This window comes from Hyalella azteca, unplaced genomic scaffold, assembly GCF_000764305.2.
Source record: "Hyalella azteca isolate HAZT.00-mixed unplaced genomic scaffold, Hazt_2.0.2 contig4507, whole genome shotgun sequence".
NCBI classification, from domain to species: Eukaryota; Metazoa; Arthropoda; class Malacostraca; order Amphipoda; family Hyalellidae; genus Hyalella; species Hyalella azteca.
Window position 1 is genome coordinate 55,067 of NW_025934720.1, and position 17,391 is coordinate 72,457.

At 39.6% G+C, this 17,391-nt stretch overlaps 1 protein-coding gene across 1 annotated transcript in view; it reads left to right on the top strand.

Moving 5' to 3' along the window:
- The window catches only part of LOC108680088 (mucin-5AC), a 43,848-nt gene extending 39,827 nt beyond the window's left edge, over positions 1-4,021 (top strand). The window contains exons 15-20 of the mRNA XM_047880040.1: positions 263-457; positions 820-1,017; positions 1,398-1,530; positions 1,842-1,960; positions 2,356-2,735; positions 2,888-4,021. Of these exons, the coding sequence (XP_047735996.1) occupies positions 263-457; positions 820-1,017; positions 1,398-1,530; positions 1,842-1,960; positions 2,356-2,735; positions 2,888-3,160 (1,298 nt within the window). The 3' untranslated portion in view covers positions 3,161-4,021. The remainder of the gene's footprint in view (positions 1-262; positions 458-819; positions 1,018-1,397; positions 1,531-1,841; positions 1,961-2,355; positions 2,736-2,887) is intronic.
- Positions 4,022-17,391: the final 13,370 nt, after the last annotated feature.

The following is a 17,391-nucleotide window of genomic DNA, read 5'->3' on the forward strand; positions in this document are numbered from 1 at the left end:
GTTTTATTCGTATATTTTTAAATTAGTACCTAAGTCCATTTCGATCAGATTTTATGTATCTTCAAATAGGCCCCTCCATGTAGGCAGAAAAGTTTTGCTGAGAATTTAAATTTTTTAACGAGACGTCACCGTTTGCCCTCGCTACTGGAGCATTTATTGCTTTATTTACCATTTATTGCCTATGTGTATGTATTGCTTTATTCCCTAAGCGCACTTTCTCTTCACCGCACCAAGTTTTTGCAATGTTTTTTGTTCGCTTCAGCGCGCAGCAGCGGCGCATCCACACCCGTGAGCTCGAGCAGCTCTGGCACGAAGACGCCCGTGCCTGAAGCAGGGGCGACCAAGATTCACTCTGCCGCCCTATCGTCCCCCGTCGCGCCCTCGTCGGGGGCCCCTAAAGCCATCGTTAAACCGCAGGTCCTAACTCACGTCATCGAAGGATTCGTCATACACGAAGGTACCAGCGTTGAACTCTTCATTATTGGTGTCAGAAATTGTCCTTGCTATACTAGTAATAATAATTCTCCGCAGTAGTCGTACGGAAATTTCACTATTAAAGGTCCTCCTCAGTGTTTTTCAATTCATTTTTTTTTCTATTATGAATCTTCTAAAAGTTAATAAAAAATCTATATATAATCATTTTCCCTCGTAGAAAATGGAAACGTCGGTTTTGAGGAAACTTGGGTGAAATAAATTCCGTATTTTAATCATATAATTCAAGGCTTTCATTCGATTTACGCGAGCAAGGCTATGTGGTCGTGATATGTAAGAAAGATGTCCACAAGGTGGTTCTTAAACTTTCATAAAATGACCTCGCAGCTTCGGAGCCGTTCCCGGTGTGCCGCAGTTCTCTGTTATCGGACCTCAACGGCGTCAAGGTGAACGGTAAAGTCCCGAGTGATGGCAGTAACCGCGTCAGCGTCAACGGCACAGCACATCTCGAGTCTGAACTCCAGCTAGACAGTAAATGTCCCTCCTCATCAGCTGAGCTTCCTAATGGACAAGCTGCTTCTCCTGGTGAGTTACTCATCTCTTTCAGCCATGTAAATTATTTTGACGATTTTTTTATAATTCCGTTTGTAGGACACAATATGTACTTAGTATATGAGAGTTCCCATAACGACATGGCTCATTTGGGTTTATCTGGATCTGAGTTAGGGGTCCAAGTCAACTAATCATAATGAAGACTTGAAGTTATGAATACAAGTTATGAAAATTCATTGATTTTGAGACATTCGTCGCCAACAAACAGATACTCATTCTCAGTTGTAAAATATTTCACCAACTACGAATTTTTGCAAATTATGTGGGTAACTGACTTAGCTAAATTTTGGAAGCAATTTAAAGTTAACTCTTGACAGCTTTAGAGAAAGTGCGAACAAATTCTTGTGCGGCAGGCAAGCTTGTCGACGTTGGCAGCGGCCGGTGCGAGGCGTGCGGCAAGCCTGTGGACGGCGCGCTGTGTAAGAGCGGAGCCAAAACCAAACTGAGCAAGAACAAGCGCTTCTGCAGCGTCGCCTGCAGCAGGAAGTCAGTTTCTTGGAGGTTCTCATAGCTATGCGTGTTAATTTAATGTAAAAAGTAGTTTTGACGGCTAAAGTTTAAGTTTTTAAGACGGTATAATAATGATTTTACGCATTTTTATGTATTGATAGCCCATTTTCGTAATGCCCTTTTCGCTGCCCTCAGCTTTTTTGTAATTCTTTTGCGGCAATAATCAAATAAATTTGTAATGTTATAATCTAATAACGTTGTGAAGTTGTAATGAAATAACGTTGTAAAGTTGAAATCAGATGATGTTGTGAAGTTGTACGGTAATAATGAAGGTATTTTTCACCTAGGATAACGAGCGGCCAGCAGAAACGAGCGCTCTCAAGCAGCAGCCCTCGACCCGACGGCGGCAGCGACGCCACTAAACGCTTCAAGGAGGACCTCGCAGCAACGGCTCCTCTCAGCGCACGTCAGTTATGCTAAACAACGATGTTATAAAAGCTGAAGATAACGAATAATCAATTAACGAAGATTATATTGTTATGACGAGTCATGCGTCTGCCTCAGTTAAGGCATAAATTGCAGGTTTCAAGTTTGTTCAATAAACCCTAGAAGAAATATATTGCAGATTGAGCTACAATTAGAGAATATGTGTTCTGCAAAATTGATTTCCCATGGATAATCTTCCTCTTGCTATCAGAAACGAGCTCACTGCTGTGACCCTCATTGAGAACACAGATTTGAACGCATCCGTATATTGTACTAACATGTCTATTTGTTTTTGTTGTCATTGAGCAGTAAATTTTTTTCTCAAAGTTTTTGTTGTCATTGAGCAGTAAATACGTCATGACATTTATGTTGCAGGTACTGAGGTAGAGCCAAACAAGTCACATCCCCAATCATCCGCAGTCTCACCTCGTCTCCAGTCTCCAGCTCAGCCACTAATGACAAACTCTCCTGCCGGTGCACTGACTCCACTAATCGTGCCACCTCTTGGTGGTATAGTGCCACCTCCTAACCCAGTGCCTCTTGGTACTCCTGGCGTCGTAGCTCCTATGCAGCTTACGCCTGCCATGCCGTTGGCACCTGAGCATTTACCGCCTCAGGTTCTGCCTCCAGTGCAGCCCGTTGTTGGTATCACAAATACGGCCGTCGCTGCGGGTCAGGCGATTTTATCAGCTGAATGCAAACGCGATTCTTCGGCTCCATCGCCTGTTCTCATGGATCAGTCGACACCCACCAAGGTAGGCACCATTTCTTATTTTCTTGACTTCTACAGAGTAGTTTTTTCAGCCTTTGAATTTATTGAAAATATTCAAACTAGACATGTTTCACGTGAATCTTGCTAACTCATAACTAAAATCTCTCTTATATCATGTTTTTCCTGTCACTGCAGCGTGTTGGTGGTGGCCCGGCCAATTATTTAACAACGGACATCCCCCAGTGGACGGTCCAAGACGTGGTGCAGTTCATTCTTAACCTGCCAGGTTGTCAAGATTACGCTGAGGATTTTGAGCTCCAGGAAATTGATGGTCAAGCGCTCATGTTACTGAAAGCCGATCACCTAATGAACGCCATGAGCATCAAACTCGGTCCAGCTCTGAAAATTTGTGCAAAAATTGAAGCCATGCGAGGCGAGAAATCTTCGCCTCAGCCTGCGCCTCAATGATGAACGTACAAACAATTTGTATCTTGATAATTTCTCTGTTCTTAAGTGGACGAGCGTGCAATAAGGCGGCTTTGAGCAGCATTTAGCGCAATCAATAAGACGAGTGTTAATGCTCTATTTCCTCACAATGTCTTAAGTCTCAAACAGTGAATATTTTCATTGTAGTTGTAAAAGCCGGCGATTTAAACGTGATGTAATTACGAGCTATGCTATTTCTGTGCAGAACCTAATGTAAAAATTAATAATCTTGACTACTTATTTTATTTATTTGTGCCTACTTTTTTGAAAACTAGGCAAGCGGTTTGTGGATGGCGAGTGTACTTTTCTTTTAATTTATTCGTGGCTCCCTACATCGCTGCAGTTTAGTTTCTTATCACGTTGGGATTTGGTTGTAAGCTTGAAAATAATTTTTTGCCCATTCGTTTGCTCATATGACCAAGTTGTAAAACTTCCATTCCCGCATCAACGAAGAGTGGTATGAAAAAAATTTGTATTCGTCGACCATCTGAAATTTTTTCAGTATCAAATAAAACGTGACTGCTTTGATCCATGTCAAAAATTCATCGTTCTGAGCTTCTTACTTTATAATATTGACATCATCATACTATAGGGCGATAATTCTTTAAAAAAAGTGTTATTTGCTGGTCTTAAGCTCTTGAGGCGATCAAGTTTTATTGGTGTGAACGACTTGCCGTAAAAATTGTTGGTGAAGTTCAAGGAAGAATGAGGGTCGCCACAATTACTAGCAAGAATTGAGGTTAGTTTTGTTCCCGTAGATTATTCATTAGTTTTATTCGTTTTGAGGTCTTTGAAGTGATGCTGCTTGCAAACGATTTTGTCTTTTTTTTTTGTTTTTTTTTTCATTCATCAGATACTGTGTTCATCGTTGATGTTGGCGATGGTGATTCCCATTTGGTTTCGTTTCAAAAATGGCGAAAAATTTGGCAATGAAACAAAACAGCAGTTTGAAGCATGTTGAATTCGGACTCTGCCAAATAGCGGCTTCCTTCGTTGCATTTCTGTCTGTTACGTGAAAGTATTTTATGTATATCTGAGATTCTTTGTTACGCTAAATAGATGCTTTACCTTTCCCTTCGAACTCTTAACTTCAGTCCGTTGAGATTTAGTACTCGACCAATTGTATAGTATTCAACCCTCTAATATTATGCCTTGATGTTTAAGATTAAAGTCGATGGTTTCACAGTTTCAATAGTTGCTTTTACATTGAGGCCTCCACACACTGCCATTTTCCGATGTGTTCAAGTTACTCTAGTGCGAATCGTTTTGTTATAGATGGATGTTCTATGCGTGTCGCATGTAAATATTATTGCTATCTTTAAGAGCTAAGATGTTGAGAGATACTTTCTATAACGAACCTCCGCCATTGACAATGAGATAAATGAATAAAGTGTACCCCATGCGAGCTGTCCAAGCGCAGAATGTTGATAAAGGCAACTCTAATTATGACGGTAATAATGACACAGTTTCATAATGATCAGACAAGCTTTTTGATTTGTTAATTTATTTTGCGATTAATGAATTTTTTGTTTATCTGTACGTTTATCATGTATTTTGCGAATCTTCAACTTCTGAACTTATACACAGCAAGCATCACAAAAACATTAATTCATCTCATTTTGCAGAATTTGAATTCTAGGCTAAGGTTACTTGTAGGTAAGAAGAAAACTTTGAAATGCTGTTAATGTGTAGAACTTGGTATTGTTTCTTGAATAATTATCATGGTAAAGTCGGCGCTGGAACTACCTATTCTGTACGTATTTTATGAATCTTGACTTGGCTGGAGTTCGCTTCAGAATGATTCTTTCTGCCCGAAATAAATCTTACTGCCATTGCCGCTCTTGAAATTTTACGTCCTTCAATTTATAATTTCTAATTTACCATGTTACTTAATCCTTTTATAATATCATTAAATTGCTACTCATCAGAGCTCTTTTTAATTTTGTTCCTTGCTATGCATAATACCGGATAATACCTGACGCTGTCTATGTAAACCAAACCATTTGGATCAATAATTTTCGCTTTCCGTAGCCTCACTCGACGTGCTATGAAATGTGGGCCAAAACAACAACACTCTTCAGAGCTATAGTGTAGATCCTACGTCAACAAGCTGTAGCAGCTTTTTTGATTTTGTAACGCTACTTGTGTTACTTCACTAATAAAACTTGCTATTACATGATTTTATCATTCATATTAGTGTATTTAGTAAACTTATTGTACCTTTGTTCGTACTAATCATGCGACCCAATTTTCCACTAGCGTCTCTCCCAACAAACTAACATTAATTAACTAACATTGTGCCCGGCGCGCATGTGGCTGATGTCTACCATAAACTAACTAGCAACAGAAACCCTGTCAGCGCAGAAGCAGAGAGATGCAAATGAATTGGGATTGAAGTCATCTACTGATTTAAGAATCGCAAACACTCTACAAATGTATAAATTATGAAAAGCTTGTCATCATTCAATCATTTACTGCAGCAAAGAAATAGCTACCCGCAAACTGCAGAGCGTGGGCGGACGAAATTATTGCTACAAAATAAATGCTATGAGTAATTGATGATTTAAATACCCTAATCCTAATCTTACCGTGAGCAAAATGATTAAACGTTGAAAAATCACTAACAAAAATGGGATTAATTGAGCAGGGGAATGAATTGAGGTAGTAACATTATATCAGCCTTTAATGCCGTTAATGTCATGAGACATATATTACTAAATGACAAGTAAATCTAAAATTTTACCCTAAAATGTGCAGAGAATAATTATCTTTACCCTAAAAATTAGAATAGCAATGTGGACAGTTTATGAGTAATTTTGAATTCGGAGGATTTATTTTGCAATAAAAATACTACAATAACTTGCAACCTCCATCAGCGTAATGGATTTTGACGTAGGGGCGAATGGGAGGGATAAACTCTAACTCCACTCTGTACCGTATTTGTTTTCGTAAGAAAATCTTGACTCAAGGAGTACGGTACATCTGGGGGCGAATGCACTTGTGTGTTGTGTCCGATTGAAAACAGTTGGCTGTCTGATGCCCTTCCCCCGTGCTTTTAGGCGGTTATACTCGGAGATAGTATTAGCTGCGCGTATTCGCTGCAAGTTTTCTAATACCAAATACTGTGGTTTTGAAGCAGTCGGTGCCTCGGTAGCATACATAGTTTCCACTCTTGCTGAGGAGGTGAAAAACTTTAGAGCAGCATACATAGAGTGTGCGTGAGAGACCTAATAAAGTCATGTTTAATTTCAAAACAATTCTTTCTGAATTAGTTTTCGTCGGAATATCTATCGTGACGTATATTCCACGACAAAACGTACTTTTGAAATTTATATATGAAGTGTTCAATAATATCTTAACAGTTAACACCTCTTGACGTTCTTAGAACCGTCGTCTTTGGGACAAGATATAGTTCATAAAATTAGAAACACTTGCCCCTTGAAAGTCAGAGAGTGCCACAAAATGACAAATGCACACAACGGCTGCTGCAGCCATACTGACGAAACTTGACGCAAGTTGACGCCACATTAACAACTGCTCCAGACGGAATTGTACAGTTACTTGCATCTGAAGAATAAATCATCACAATATTTGGAATGCAAAAACTTGGAGAGAATACTCGCCACTAATAATAGCCCCGTGCATAATTGCACCCTTTCTGTGCTACGTACATGTGTTTAATATAAAATAAGTGTTGGTTTGTGTGAGTGCTTCATTAACCTGCGTTTGGTGCGAGGCACTTACGTATAGTCATTTTTCATCCGTCTGTGTCCTCTTTCTGAGGATTTGGTCCCTGACGCTTGATCGCCCGACTCAAGTGAGCTATGTCCAGACGGGCAGCAACTGTTGGACAGGACAAACCTTACAGGGCTAAGGTAAGTTTAGGAGTTTAATTGTATCATTTTTGGAATTGAACTTAACTAAAAAGACTGTATGACTAATTAGATCCGAAACTAAATTTATCGGAGACCCCTGTGAGCACAAACTTGTCGCACATGATGCAAACCTCTTGGAATCTTTGAGTTTGTCATAAATTTCGTTCGATCAGTGAATCATGTTGAGCGACCCAGGTCCTGCAAGAAACCTGTGGCACAGGATGTTGAATTCGATGACCCATCAACACGTCTGGGCTTAAAAGAATCTTGAAACGTACTTTTGAAATTTATATATGGACTTAATATATATATGGATATATATATATGGATCCATATATATATATGGACATGTTGAGATTTTCTCATTGAAAGCTGAATATTAATCTAACATCATTGCCACTTAAGTTTCCACAGAACTTGTGTCGTCCGGCCTCACAGGCCTATAGAAACAATGGACAAAACTAAATGGCAATTTTTTGTAAGATCAAAATACCTCTGTAGTTATTATGCGGTAATCGAACCATCCAAATTGTAGTTCTGGCCATTATTGTTTGGTTTTTGTTTACGAGCTGTGAATTGAGTGCAGAATCTGCCAAATGGCAACTCGTGTGTCTAATTATCCAACGCAGCCCAGTTACGCTTATAGTTTAACTTTCCATTGTTGAATAGTCTTACCCTTATTCTAAGTAGGAAAGTAGCTTAGTCTTAGTTAACATCGTAGCGGCTGTAGTATAGGTAACGTATTAGTTAAAATGTTTTTTGGTTAAACACGATTTGGTTTGTTTCTGATCTCAAACTGCCAAGCTTGGTGAGTGAAAGTTCCACGTGACACATTCCTCCGTTCTATTGTCTAGTTTTTATATGCTAAATGCACATCGAAATTATTTACTTAATTCCAAACAACCAGCAATACGATTTTCCTACACAATTTACGTCCCACATCCCCGTCCACGGTCAATTATCCTGAATGTGAGATCCATTCTCCACAGAAGGGAAGCAACATTTTTTACCAATTTATATTTAAGCTAGAAAGAAGAAGTACTATCACTAATTCGTGCTATAATGCGCTTCAAAAGTAGTGTAAAACACCGAGTTTTGAATAATTATTGTCATGCGTGTAGTGGTAAGTGGGATTTAGTTGCACGAAAGCGGTTAGAATAATTTAGTTATTCATCGAAAGACAATTTCTACAGTTTACAACCATTAATTTGATTGGTATACTGAAGAACTGGGTCCAATTAATGAGTGAAAACGCGTTCCATTTCGTCCCCACCGAATTTTCCATGGACGACACAGTTCCTTAGAATTGAACCTAGGAAAATATATCTAGCTAAAAAGTATTTTGTTACTTTTGCTTTGCGATTCTGCTGTAGCATCAATAAAAATAAAATAAACTGGATAACTATTTTATGCCACATATTACATGCAAGGATCACACTCATCACATGTCCCACCACGTACATGTGGCGCAGACACAAGGACATTCGGCACAGCTTACATGTGACATACGTAGCTTACATGTGGCATTTGTTCTTCGTGACATTGATTCAAGGTGCCATAGGTTAAATTCACACAGGTTCAATAGGTCGCATTCAGCATAGGTTTCATGCGGCATTGGCTCCATGTGGTATAGGTTCCGTTTCCAATGATTGTTTGGCCAATTGGTCATAAGTGTGCTGCAGCATCGACGCGAGGAGATAGTTGAGACCACTTCTCCAGCAGAATTAAATTGCGTTTGATCTTGGGGATGTGCCCGACGGATTAAAGGTAAAGAAAGAGAGGCGACTTATCGATAACTGATATCACTTGAACGCAAAGATGACAGTAAAAAAGGTAGTGCAAAAATTTGCGTACACGCGGTAATTGGGCCCATCTGACCAGAATTATCAACCTTCAGTAGCAATATCTGGTTAGCAACTCAAACTAATTAGACTCTGTAACGCGCAGTGTATCTAATATCTGGTGACATAGGTTTATAAAGAAAATGAAAATAAGTATAAGGGATGGGAAGTAGACAGAGCTGGGCAGCGCTACTCTGAAATGTAGCGGCCGCTATACCGCTACCGCTACATGATCTGAATGTAGCGGGCGCTACCACTACCGCTACAATTGCTTAAATGTAGCGCGCTACTGCCCACCTCTGTTAACAACTAACATGTTGACACTAGTAACAGGCTGAGGTTGATAACATTACACCGAAATCTTTCGTACAGTTTTATTCTGTAATTAATATTATGTATGTATCATGCTGGGTTTTAAATATTATTTAATACTATTAAGTAAAATCTAAAGGCTTTATCTATAAATGTAGCGGTGGTGCTGCAGCGGCAAAACCTCGTATCGCTACTTAAATATATAGCGGGCGCTACCGCTACCGCTACGATTGCTTAGATGTAGCGCCGCTACTGAAAATGTAGCGGTCGCTACATGTAGCGCGCTACTGCCCACCTCTGGAAGTACACATGAATTAATCCGGGCTTTGATGCGTTTGAAAGATGCTCAACTCGAAAGAAAACAGCGCTCTCAAAGTTTTTTGTCTTCAGATACATTATCAAGAGCAGGGTGGCCCAGTGGTTTCAGTTCAGAGTAAAACGATTGGACCTGATGGGTACGGGTTCGTTCCCAGCTACCTGCGACAGTTTCTCGTCAGAATCGGCGAGAGCAGCCGGGTGTTTAAGCAAAGCAAAATTGGAGCAGTGAGTTGCGCATTCGAGACCGCAGCAAGCTGTGCATGTTCTGTGATGTTAAGAATTGGCAACAGGCCTACGGCCTAAGAAACGCTTAAACCACTATTACATTACATTAACCATCGTCCATACTATTCGAATCTAAATAATCGGCTACTCAAGTTGCCTGTCGACAGGCAGAGAGTTGAGCTCTTATTGCGGCAGTTATTGGAACGGCACGTATCTGCGTCGATTTCAATATGTTTCTACATAATTTTTATGTACGTTTATTAATGCATTATAGTCCTGCCGAGTACAGTTAATTGTGCATTTTACTTGACGATATAGAGGTCGTCAAAGAAGTCCGGTCGTGCATGAGGAAACCGTGGGTCTGGAATGTGTAGCGACCTAGAAGTGTCTCGAAACAAGTGACTCGAGTGTATCGTGCTCAATAAATTATATTGACGTAGGTGACATAACAAATATTGCGGGAGGTGATACAAAACTGGAAATGCTCGTGTGAATTCTAATAGAAATCGGGGAGCCCGTCAAAAGGTTCTGAGAAGGTTAAAACGATTTATCATGTTTTGCACACAGTTATTGAAATTATATCTAATGATTAGTTAACTTTATGATTTGGTAGATGTCGGAGTTTGAATTATTCAGATTCAATCTACAAATTTAAATAGTTTTTCACTGATAGAAATAATATGTAATATTAATAAGCCTGAAATTACATTCGTGTTGTTACCTTGTAGTATTTTCTTGTACGTTGTGGTGAGAAAAGGACACAAGAAGCATGTCAGGATGGACGCAACTTGAAGTGACGATGGAAGCCGCGATCTCGAAATAGTTTGGCGGCGACGAGATCAACAAAGTTGTTGACAGTGCAACGCTTAAACTGTTCTTCTAATCCAAGTTGACGAAATGGCTGATGCTGAGGATCGGAACTGGTTCTGACCAATAGCAATTTAATTCCCGAATTCTCTTACAAAAACAGAACTGAGTAAGGAAGTGTTTATAAGTAATTTGAATGAAATAGTGCGTTGGCGTAAATAATCTTTAAAAAATAACTAATACTTATGTTATAATAGAATACGAGCAGAAATGCGGTAACGATCAATACTTCGGTTATGATCAAACAATACGTCAGCTCTATCAAACTTGAATCCCGGAGCGATCGACACTTCGGTTACGATCAAGCAATACACCTGCTCTCTCAAATTTAAACCCCGTAACGATCAATACTTCGGTTACGATCAAACAATGCATAAGCTCTTTCAAACTTAAACCCCGCATAACGATTAGTACTTCGGTTACGATCAAACAATACATCAGCTCTTTCAAACTTAAACCACGTAGCGATCAACACTTCGGTTTCCATCAAGCCATCCGTCGGTAACGACCAAACAAATTTTAAAGGATCACGAGAAGAAGAAGAAAAGTCTGGAAAAGAATCATGAAGATCACTTCATATTTTCAAAAGTTTATCGGGATTCACTATCAAATGATTTTTTCACCTCTAGAAAGCAGATTTTTTGAGTCCATCAATTGCAAAATTATTTAAAAACTTCGGAATGGAACATCAGGATGGTAGAGAGAGCGTGTAACGACTACGGCTGCATGAGCTTAACGACGGCAGATGCAGCAAGTTGATGGATGAAGTGAGGCGGTCTTTGATTTATGAAGGAAAGAGTAAGGCGATATTAAGTTACATCTCCCCAGGTAATACTGAACAACTTGATCACAATTCTTCTATTGCTTTAGTTCGTATGCAATCACCTCTCATCCATCCATGAACGATCAAAGTTCGATGGTTGATGGACGAATGCTTGTCAAGGTCCAGTGGGTGACTGATTGGCGAATAATCGCAGGATGAAAATTATGAATGATAGCTACATGTTGAGTTTAATGCAGTGTGCACGTGACTTTAATCACGTGGGCTGGATTTCACGTAAACGTCTTTGACATAAATTTTCACCAATTTGAAATAAGTTGTACGTAACTAATTGCTTATATCTTAAATTCCCTGGACAATAGAAAAATTTTGAATGGGATAAAATTAAAAAAAAGGTCATGAAATATATAGTTTTTTCATTGGTTCAAAACCTCACGTTGTATTGTAATTTTACTCACTTACTTTGACACTCACTCACTCATTTACTTAATAGTATTTCCCCTTCGATTAGTGTTAGAAACCGCTCATCCTTCCCTGCGTGCAACACAATCAACAGAAGTTGATTCGCAGGATTTCAGGAAGAGGTCACTAAAGATATTCAATAAAATTCAGTTTCCCTTCATAATTAGATGAGCGTGTGTCCAGTAACTTTAATCACGAATATCAGTAACTTTTATCAAGAATATCGCATATGATCATTATCATTTCGTGTGCGCTTAGATTCATAGTAAGCAATTTATTTTGCATTTTTTTACAATAAAAAAACATTTTTACTTTTAAGAGCTACCTTGCCTATATAGTCTAATGAGCAAAGCGTTTTAAGCTTAAACGTTTTCTTTCATTATAATTTTTTAAGCGATTTCTTTCATTATTCTTTACTCTCGTTTTGATGCAATGTTTGCCTAAATCCAAACGTGAGAAATACTCTATGAGTATGGTAGTTATTAAAATACCATACATATGATTAATATAATTAATGGGGTAATATTAATTTGTTGATGAGCCAATTACTCGTGAGCGAATACAGCCATTCATTTTATAGCAATAAAAATTCTCCCAATACCTGCTCTCGTTCAATTGATTGATCAAAAATTGACTGTTACATTCTGGCAGACATAAAAGGCCACACTATCTTCTGGTATTGAAATATAGATTGAGCTTTCACCCTAACTTCTGTGAGCAGTCAAATATGCATCCATTTAATGCCATTCTCAGAGCGATGATTGGTAAGTTTGATTCGCACACCGTTAGCCATATTTGTGCAACCGAATGCCAGAGGCAGGCTCATAACTTGTGGCAGTCTGAACTGAGATAGTAGAATGAGATTATACACGCGTATTGAATTACATTAATTTATGGTAATATATCTATAAAATGTTGAATTCAACAGGGTGAGCCACTGCTATACTGGGATCTAACTTGCGTGTAGCTTCCCATTCTGGTTGAAAGTCACTACAGGAAATTGAAAGGCATCTGAAAATCGAGCTCTTGATCCCTGATGTTATTTAAATTATATTTCTGCTTGGATTGTGAAAATGCTGACGAAAATATTCAGGCAACTTCATTAATGCGACCGGAAAACTACAGTTTTCGATAAAAATCTACGGATATTAGCGTTGACATTTAATTTACCGATGCAATAATTGCAGCATGAAAATACGTTTCCCAGAAATCGCGACTTTTCCCAGAAACCCTTGAGACATGTGTTTTTCACTTAGAAAATTTTCTAATGGAAAATAGTTTTAAGAAATCCTATGAGGAAACAGAATGCATCCATGTAACCGGAATAGCAATAATTTCAACAGCAAATCCATACTGTAAATTAAAACACCTTCTAGGACGAGATATGTTATATATCAGACAGCTTAACTAATAAGCTAAAAATGCCTTGATTATTTATGAACAAAGCCAACTGCACGGATAACTGACACTCCTAAGTTACTAAGTTTGCCATTTAACACTGCAACATCAGGGATACGTAATGCGTTTTTGCTATCAACACAGCAACAAAAACCGTTTAGAATGCCATGTTTGCTATTAACACTGTAATAACAGCCGTGTAGATTGCCATGTTTGCTATTAACACTACAACAAAAGCCGTATTTTACGACTGCAAACACACAATTTGTGCAAGGAACGTACGTGTTCCTGCTTGGCTGCTGCCGAGTTTACGTTCAGTTTGCTTTGCTCTTGTGAAGGAATGCTGAATGCAAGTTCCAGGCTTCAGTGTCGAGCTGACCGTCGTGTTGTGTGGGTGTGTCGACGACCTTCTCCTGAGCTCTGACTCGAAGCTCACTTTCTCCTTCTTTTTGAAACAAATCTCATACAAATTTACTTCCTAAGTCTCCACTGAAATTTACACCTAATAATCCGTAGAGTAAAACACGAACTTGACTTGTGATGGTTATCACCGAGAATGCATTTCTGTTTTTCTTTTGTTCAAGATCATGAATCACGAAGGTGAAATATTTTGGACCGGCCCAGAGCAATTCTATTCTTTGTTTTTTACTTGCCTTACGTCTGCAAAAACAGTGCCAGAGAATAAAGGAGGGCCTCTCCAACCTGTGCTTGTGTAGCCGAGATATTTTGTAGGCCCTGGGAATTGCATCACGCGTGTGGGCATCTCTAGTCGCTTTGTGCTTCTCAAGGCCAGGAATTGCGAGCGGTCACGCGTAAATAAACGTTGAGCGTTACATTAGTTAAGAGTTATATATTAACTTTATTTGCCAATATAGCCTACCTAGACCAAGTGTAAATATTAATTAGTATTATGTTTGATTTCATGTCTCTGTCATACTCCTCAGTTCAAGTTTCATCTTCCATTTGTACCGGATAGATTTTTAGTGACTTGAATAACAAAAATTTCAAACGGAGTTCAAAAAGTGTGTACAGTTTACAGACGATCAAAAGATTTTGTGGCCTTCAACACTGGAGTGGCAAAAGCGTCTTGGTCGCGTCCACGTGTGTCAGCGCCGGTGCTGCCTTTGGCAAATTTTGGTTGCTCGGAACGCCCAAAATCCCGATATTTGGTTTGTGCTTCTCCACCAATCATTGACAACACTACACTTATTTTTTGAATTTGCTTGATGCAACACCTGCTTTGTTGTGCAGATTTATGTCCTCCAGCCATGTGGTGCTGTTCGTTTGACATGTCGTTATAGTAAACAATCTTGTTGTTCTCTCTCATCTCCCGCTTCTTCAGCTCTTTCTCACTTTTTACTCTGTACGTCTATCAATAAATTCATTTCCTTACGTTGATCGTTGGATGAGAGAATATTTGACGAGGATCTCTTGTCTATTTTAATTAAATAGTCAAATTCACCAACTTGCAAGCTTCTTCAGCTCTGCATAATTCGAATAAAAAGTATTAATCCGTAAAGTTTTTCATCTCTAACCTCGTTAATTTCAAAATCTACTCTCGATCGCCAAGATGCTCATCAATATGGCCACCTACCACAACACTATCATTGACACTGGTAGCTTTGGTGCACCAGCACCACCTCAACATCATTCCCTTGCACCACTAACAGCTCACCACATCAACGGCCACATCGGGTCACCACCCTCAGCTTCTGCGGTCGCTGTCCCTGCAACCAACGGACATCCACATCACCATATGCAACACTCACCACCTGCCAATGGCCACCATACTCACCCCCACCACCAGCATCACGGTCAACACCACCACCACCATCACCACCTGAGTAACAACCATCAAGTAGGCACCCAAGGGCCTCCTCAGAGCGCCCTAGGGGCAGCGCCCCCGCAGTTGGTAGCATCGATGGCTCAGCAGCCGACGTCGCCACCCCACAAGGATGCGGACGCCGTGAAGCTCTTCATCGGCCAGATCCCGCGGCACCTCGAGGAGAAGGACCTCAGGCCCATGCTTGAGGAGTTCGGTAAAATTTACGAGTTCACGGTCCTCAAGGACAAGCTCACCGGCATGCATAAAGGTGCGTTCAAATTCTCTTATTTATCTTTTTAAGATATGAATACTGAACTTCACCAAACTCTTTAATTTTGGTCCCTATAATAGTAACGTAAGTTATATTTTAGAGACATCAACTTCTTAATTTCGAAATTTTAACGGTTTACCCTTTGAAGATTCTTTGAATGACTCATATATGGCACGTTCTTTTGTAATGCATTCGCTCAACTGTTATTACAAAATTCTGAACCGCTTGTCTACACTCTACAGTATAGTGCTGCTGGTGCATTTATTAAAATATGTCAATGCCTTTGCAATAATTTCCATGATAATCATGCATGGCAATCATGGAATTCCTGAATCCCTGAATGCCATAACTTGAATTCCTGAGCATTATGGTTTCTACTAAAGAAAATCTTGTACGTGTTGGCCAGTTTTGTCATCATCCAATATTTCGTTTTAACTTAAATAAAATAATTACTGTTGTCGATTGGTCGTAAAAGTAGGTTTCCTCGTTTGATTTTCTTTTGTTATTGATAATCAAGGTTTAGGTCTACGCCGTACAAATAGCAGCACGAGGAAGACTTTCCAGGCAGCAAATATGACATGACACCAGCCTGATGAGATGGCAAACAGGCGCTCTGATTGCAGCGTCTCCAGCCTTGCTGGATGATGGTGCTCATGTTGTTGGTGCTCATGTTGCTGGTGCTCATGTTGCTGGTGCTCATGTTGCTGGTGCTCATGTTGCTCGTGCTCATTTTGCTATAGCTTATGCTGGATTGGATAATATTAGAGGTGCCCACATTTTCGTTGATGCTGGTCAATGTTGGTGTCGATGTTGCTACTTCTCATGATGAAGTTCAATCCATTGATAAAGCTGTTGCTATTGAAGATGCTACTGATACCCAGGCGTCTTTCATTGAATTCTGCTGGCGTCGGCATACGATATATCTGCGTGTAATGCTGTATCAGCGTAAATTCCTGACCGATGTGGTGTGCTGGGAGAGATGAGTTAGTAGTAAAAAAAATAATCCATGAAGTAGTAGTAAAAAAAAATTCAAAATATCCATGATGTTCCTGATAAAGTTCTAGTCTACTTATAGGGTCGCATCGCTTTGTTTGATTCGCAATTCGTATTAGTTTTTCGAAGCTGTAAAGTAAGCACGGTGGTTGTAAATGAATTCTATACATTAGTGAGAATTACGAATATTAGCTGGACATCATCTGAGCTTCAAAAATGCTGTTGTTACTATAATATTTTTCTGCATAAATACAGAATGAGGAAACATGTATTGTTAATTATTTTTCCTAGTAATATCATTTTAAGCTGTGACAGTCTTAAAGTTTAGCTTGGCTTACTCATGAGACATGAGATAGTCATGTTGTTGTGTGGTTCTATCTAGCCAAAAAGCAAAATAATTTGCTGGCAGAACAAAATAATTTGCTGGCAGAACAAAATAATTTGCTGGCAGAGCAAAATAATTTGCTGGCAGTGCAAAATAATTTTCTGGCAGAACAAAATAATTTGCTGGCAGAGCAAAATAATTTGCTGGCAGAACAAAATAATTTGCTGGCAGAGCAGAATAATTTGCTGGCAGAGCAAAATAATTTGCTGGCAGAGCAAAATAATTCTCTAGTTGCTTAACGATGATATGAAGTGGGAGTTTCAGAAGCTGCGTCCTCTTTAGCTCTTCAGCATTCATGGCAAGAACAAAGGAAATTTGTAGGGCTCAGTGGCCGCGTTGTGGCGGGCGATGATGGGAGGCGCCGCCGATGTAACATTAATCAGGTGCAGAGCAGCTCAACTGGGGACGTCCGAGGACTAATCCTGTGCCATAGAGCGTCGGGGGCTCACACTCTGCTTTACATGATAGCCGCTGCATTTGTTGTCGCGCTCGTTGCTGTTTACGCTGGCGGGTATATATCGCCACGGTCCTAATACGTGCCTATTGTCGTGTGCGCGAGCATTACAAATTGATCGCAAAATGGGCATCACTTTGCTCACTAGAGGTAAAGTGACTGGTCTTGCTAGGGAGAGCGTTGCTACTGCCAGTCCATGCGATAAA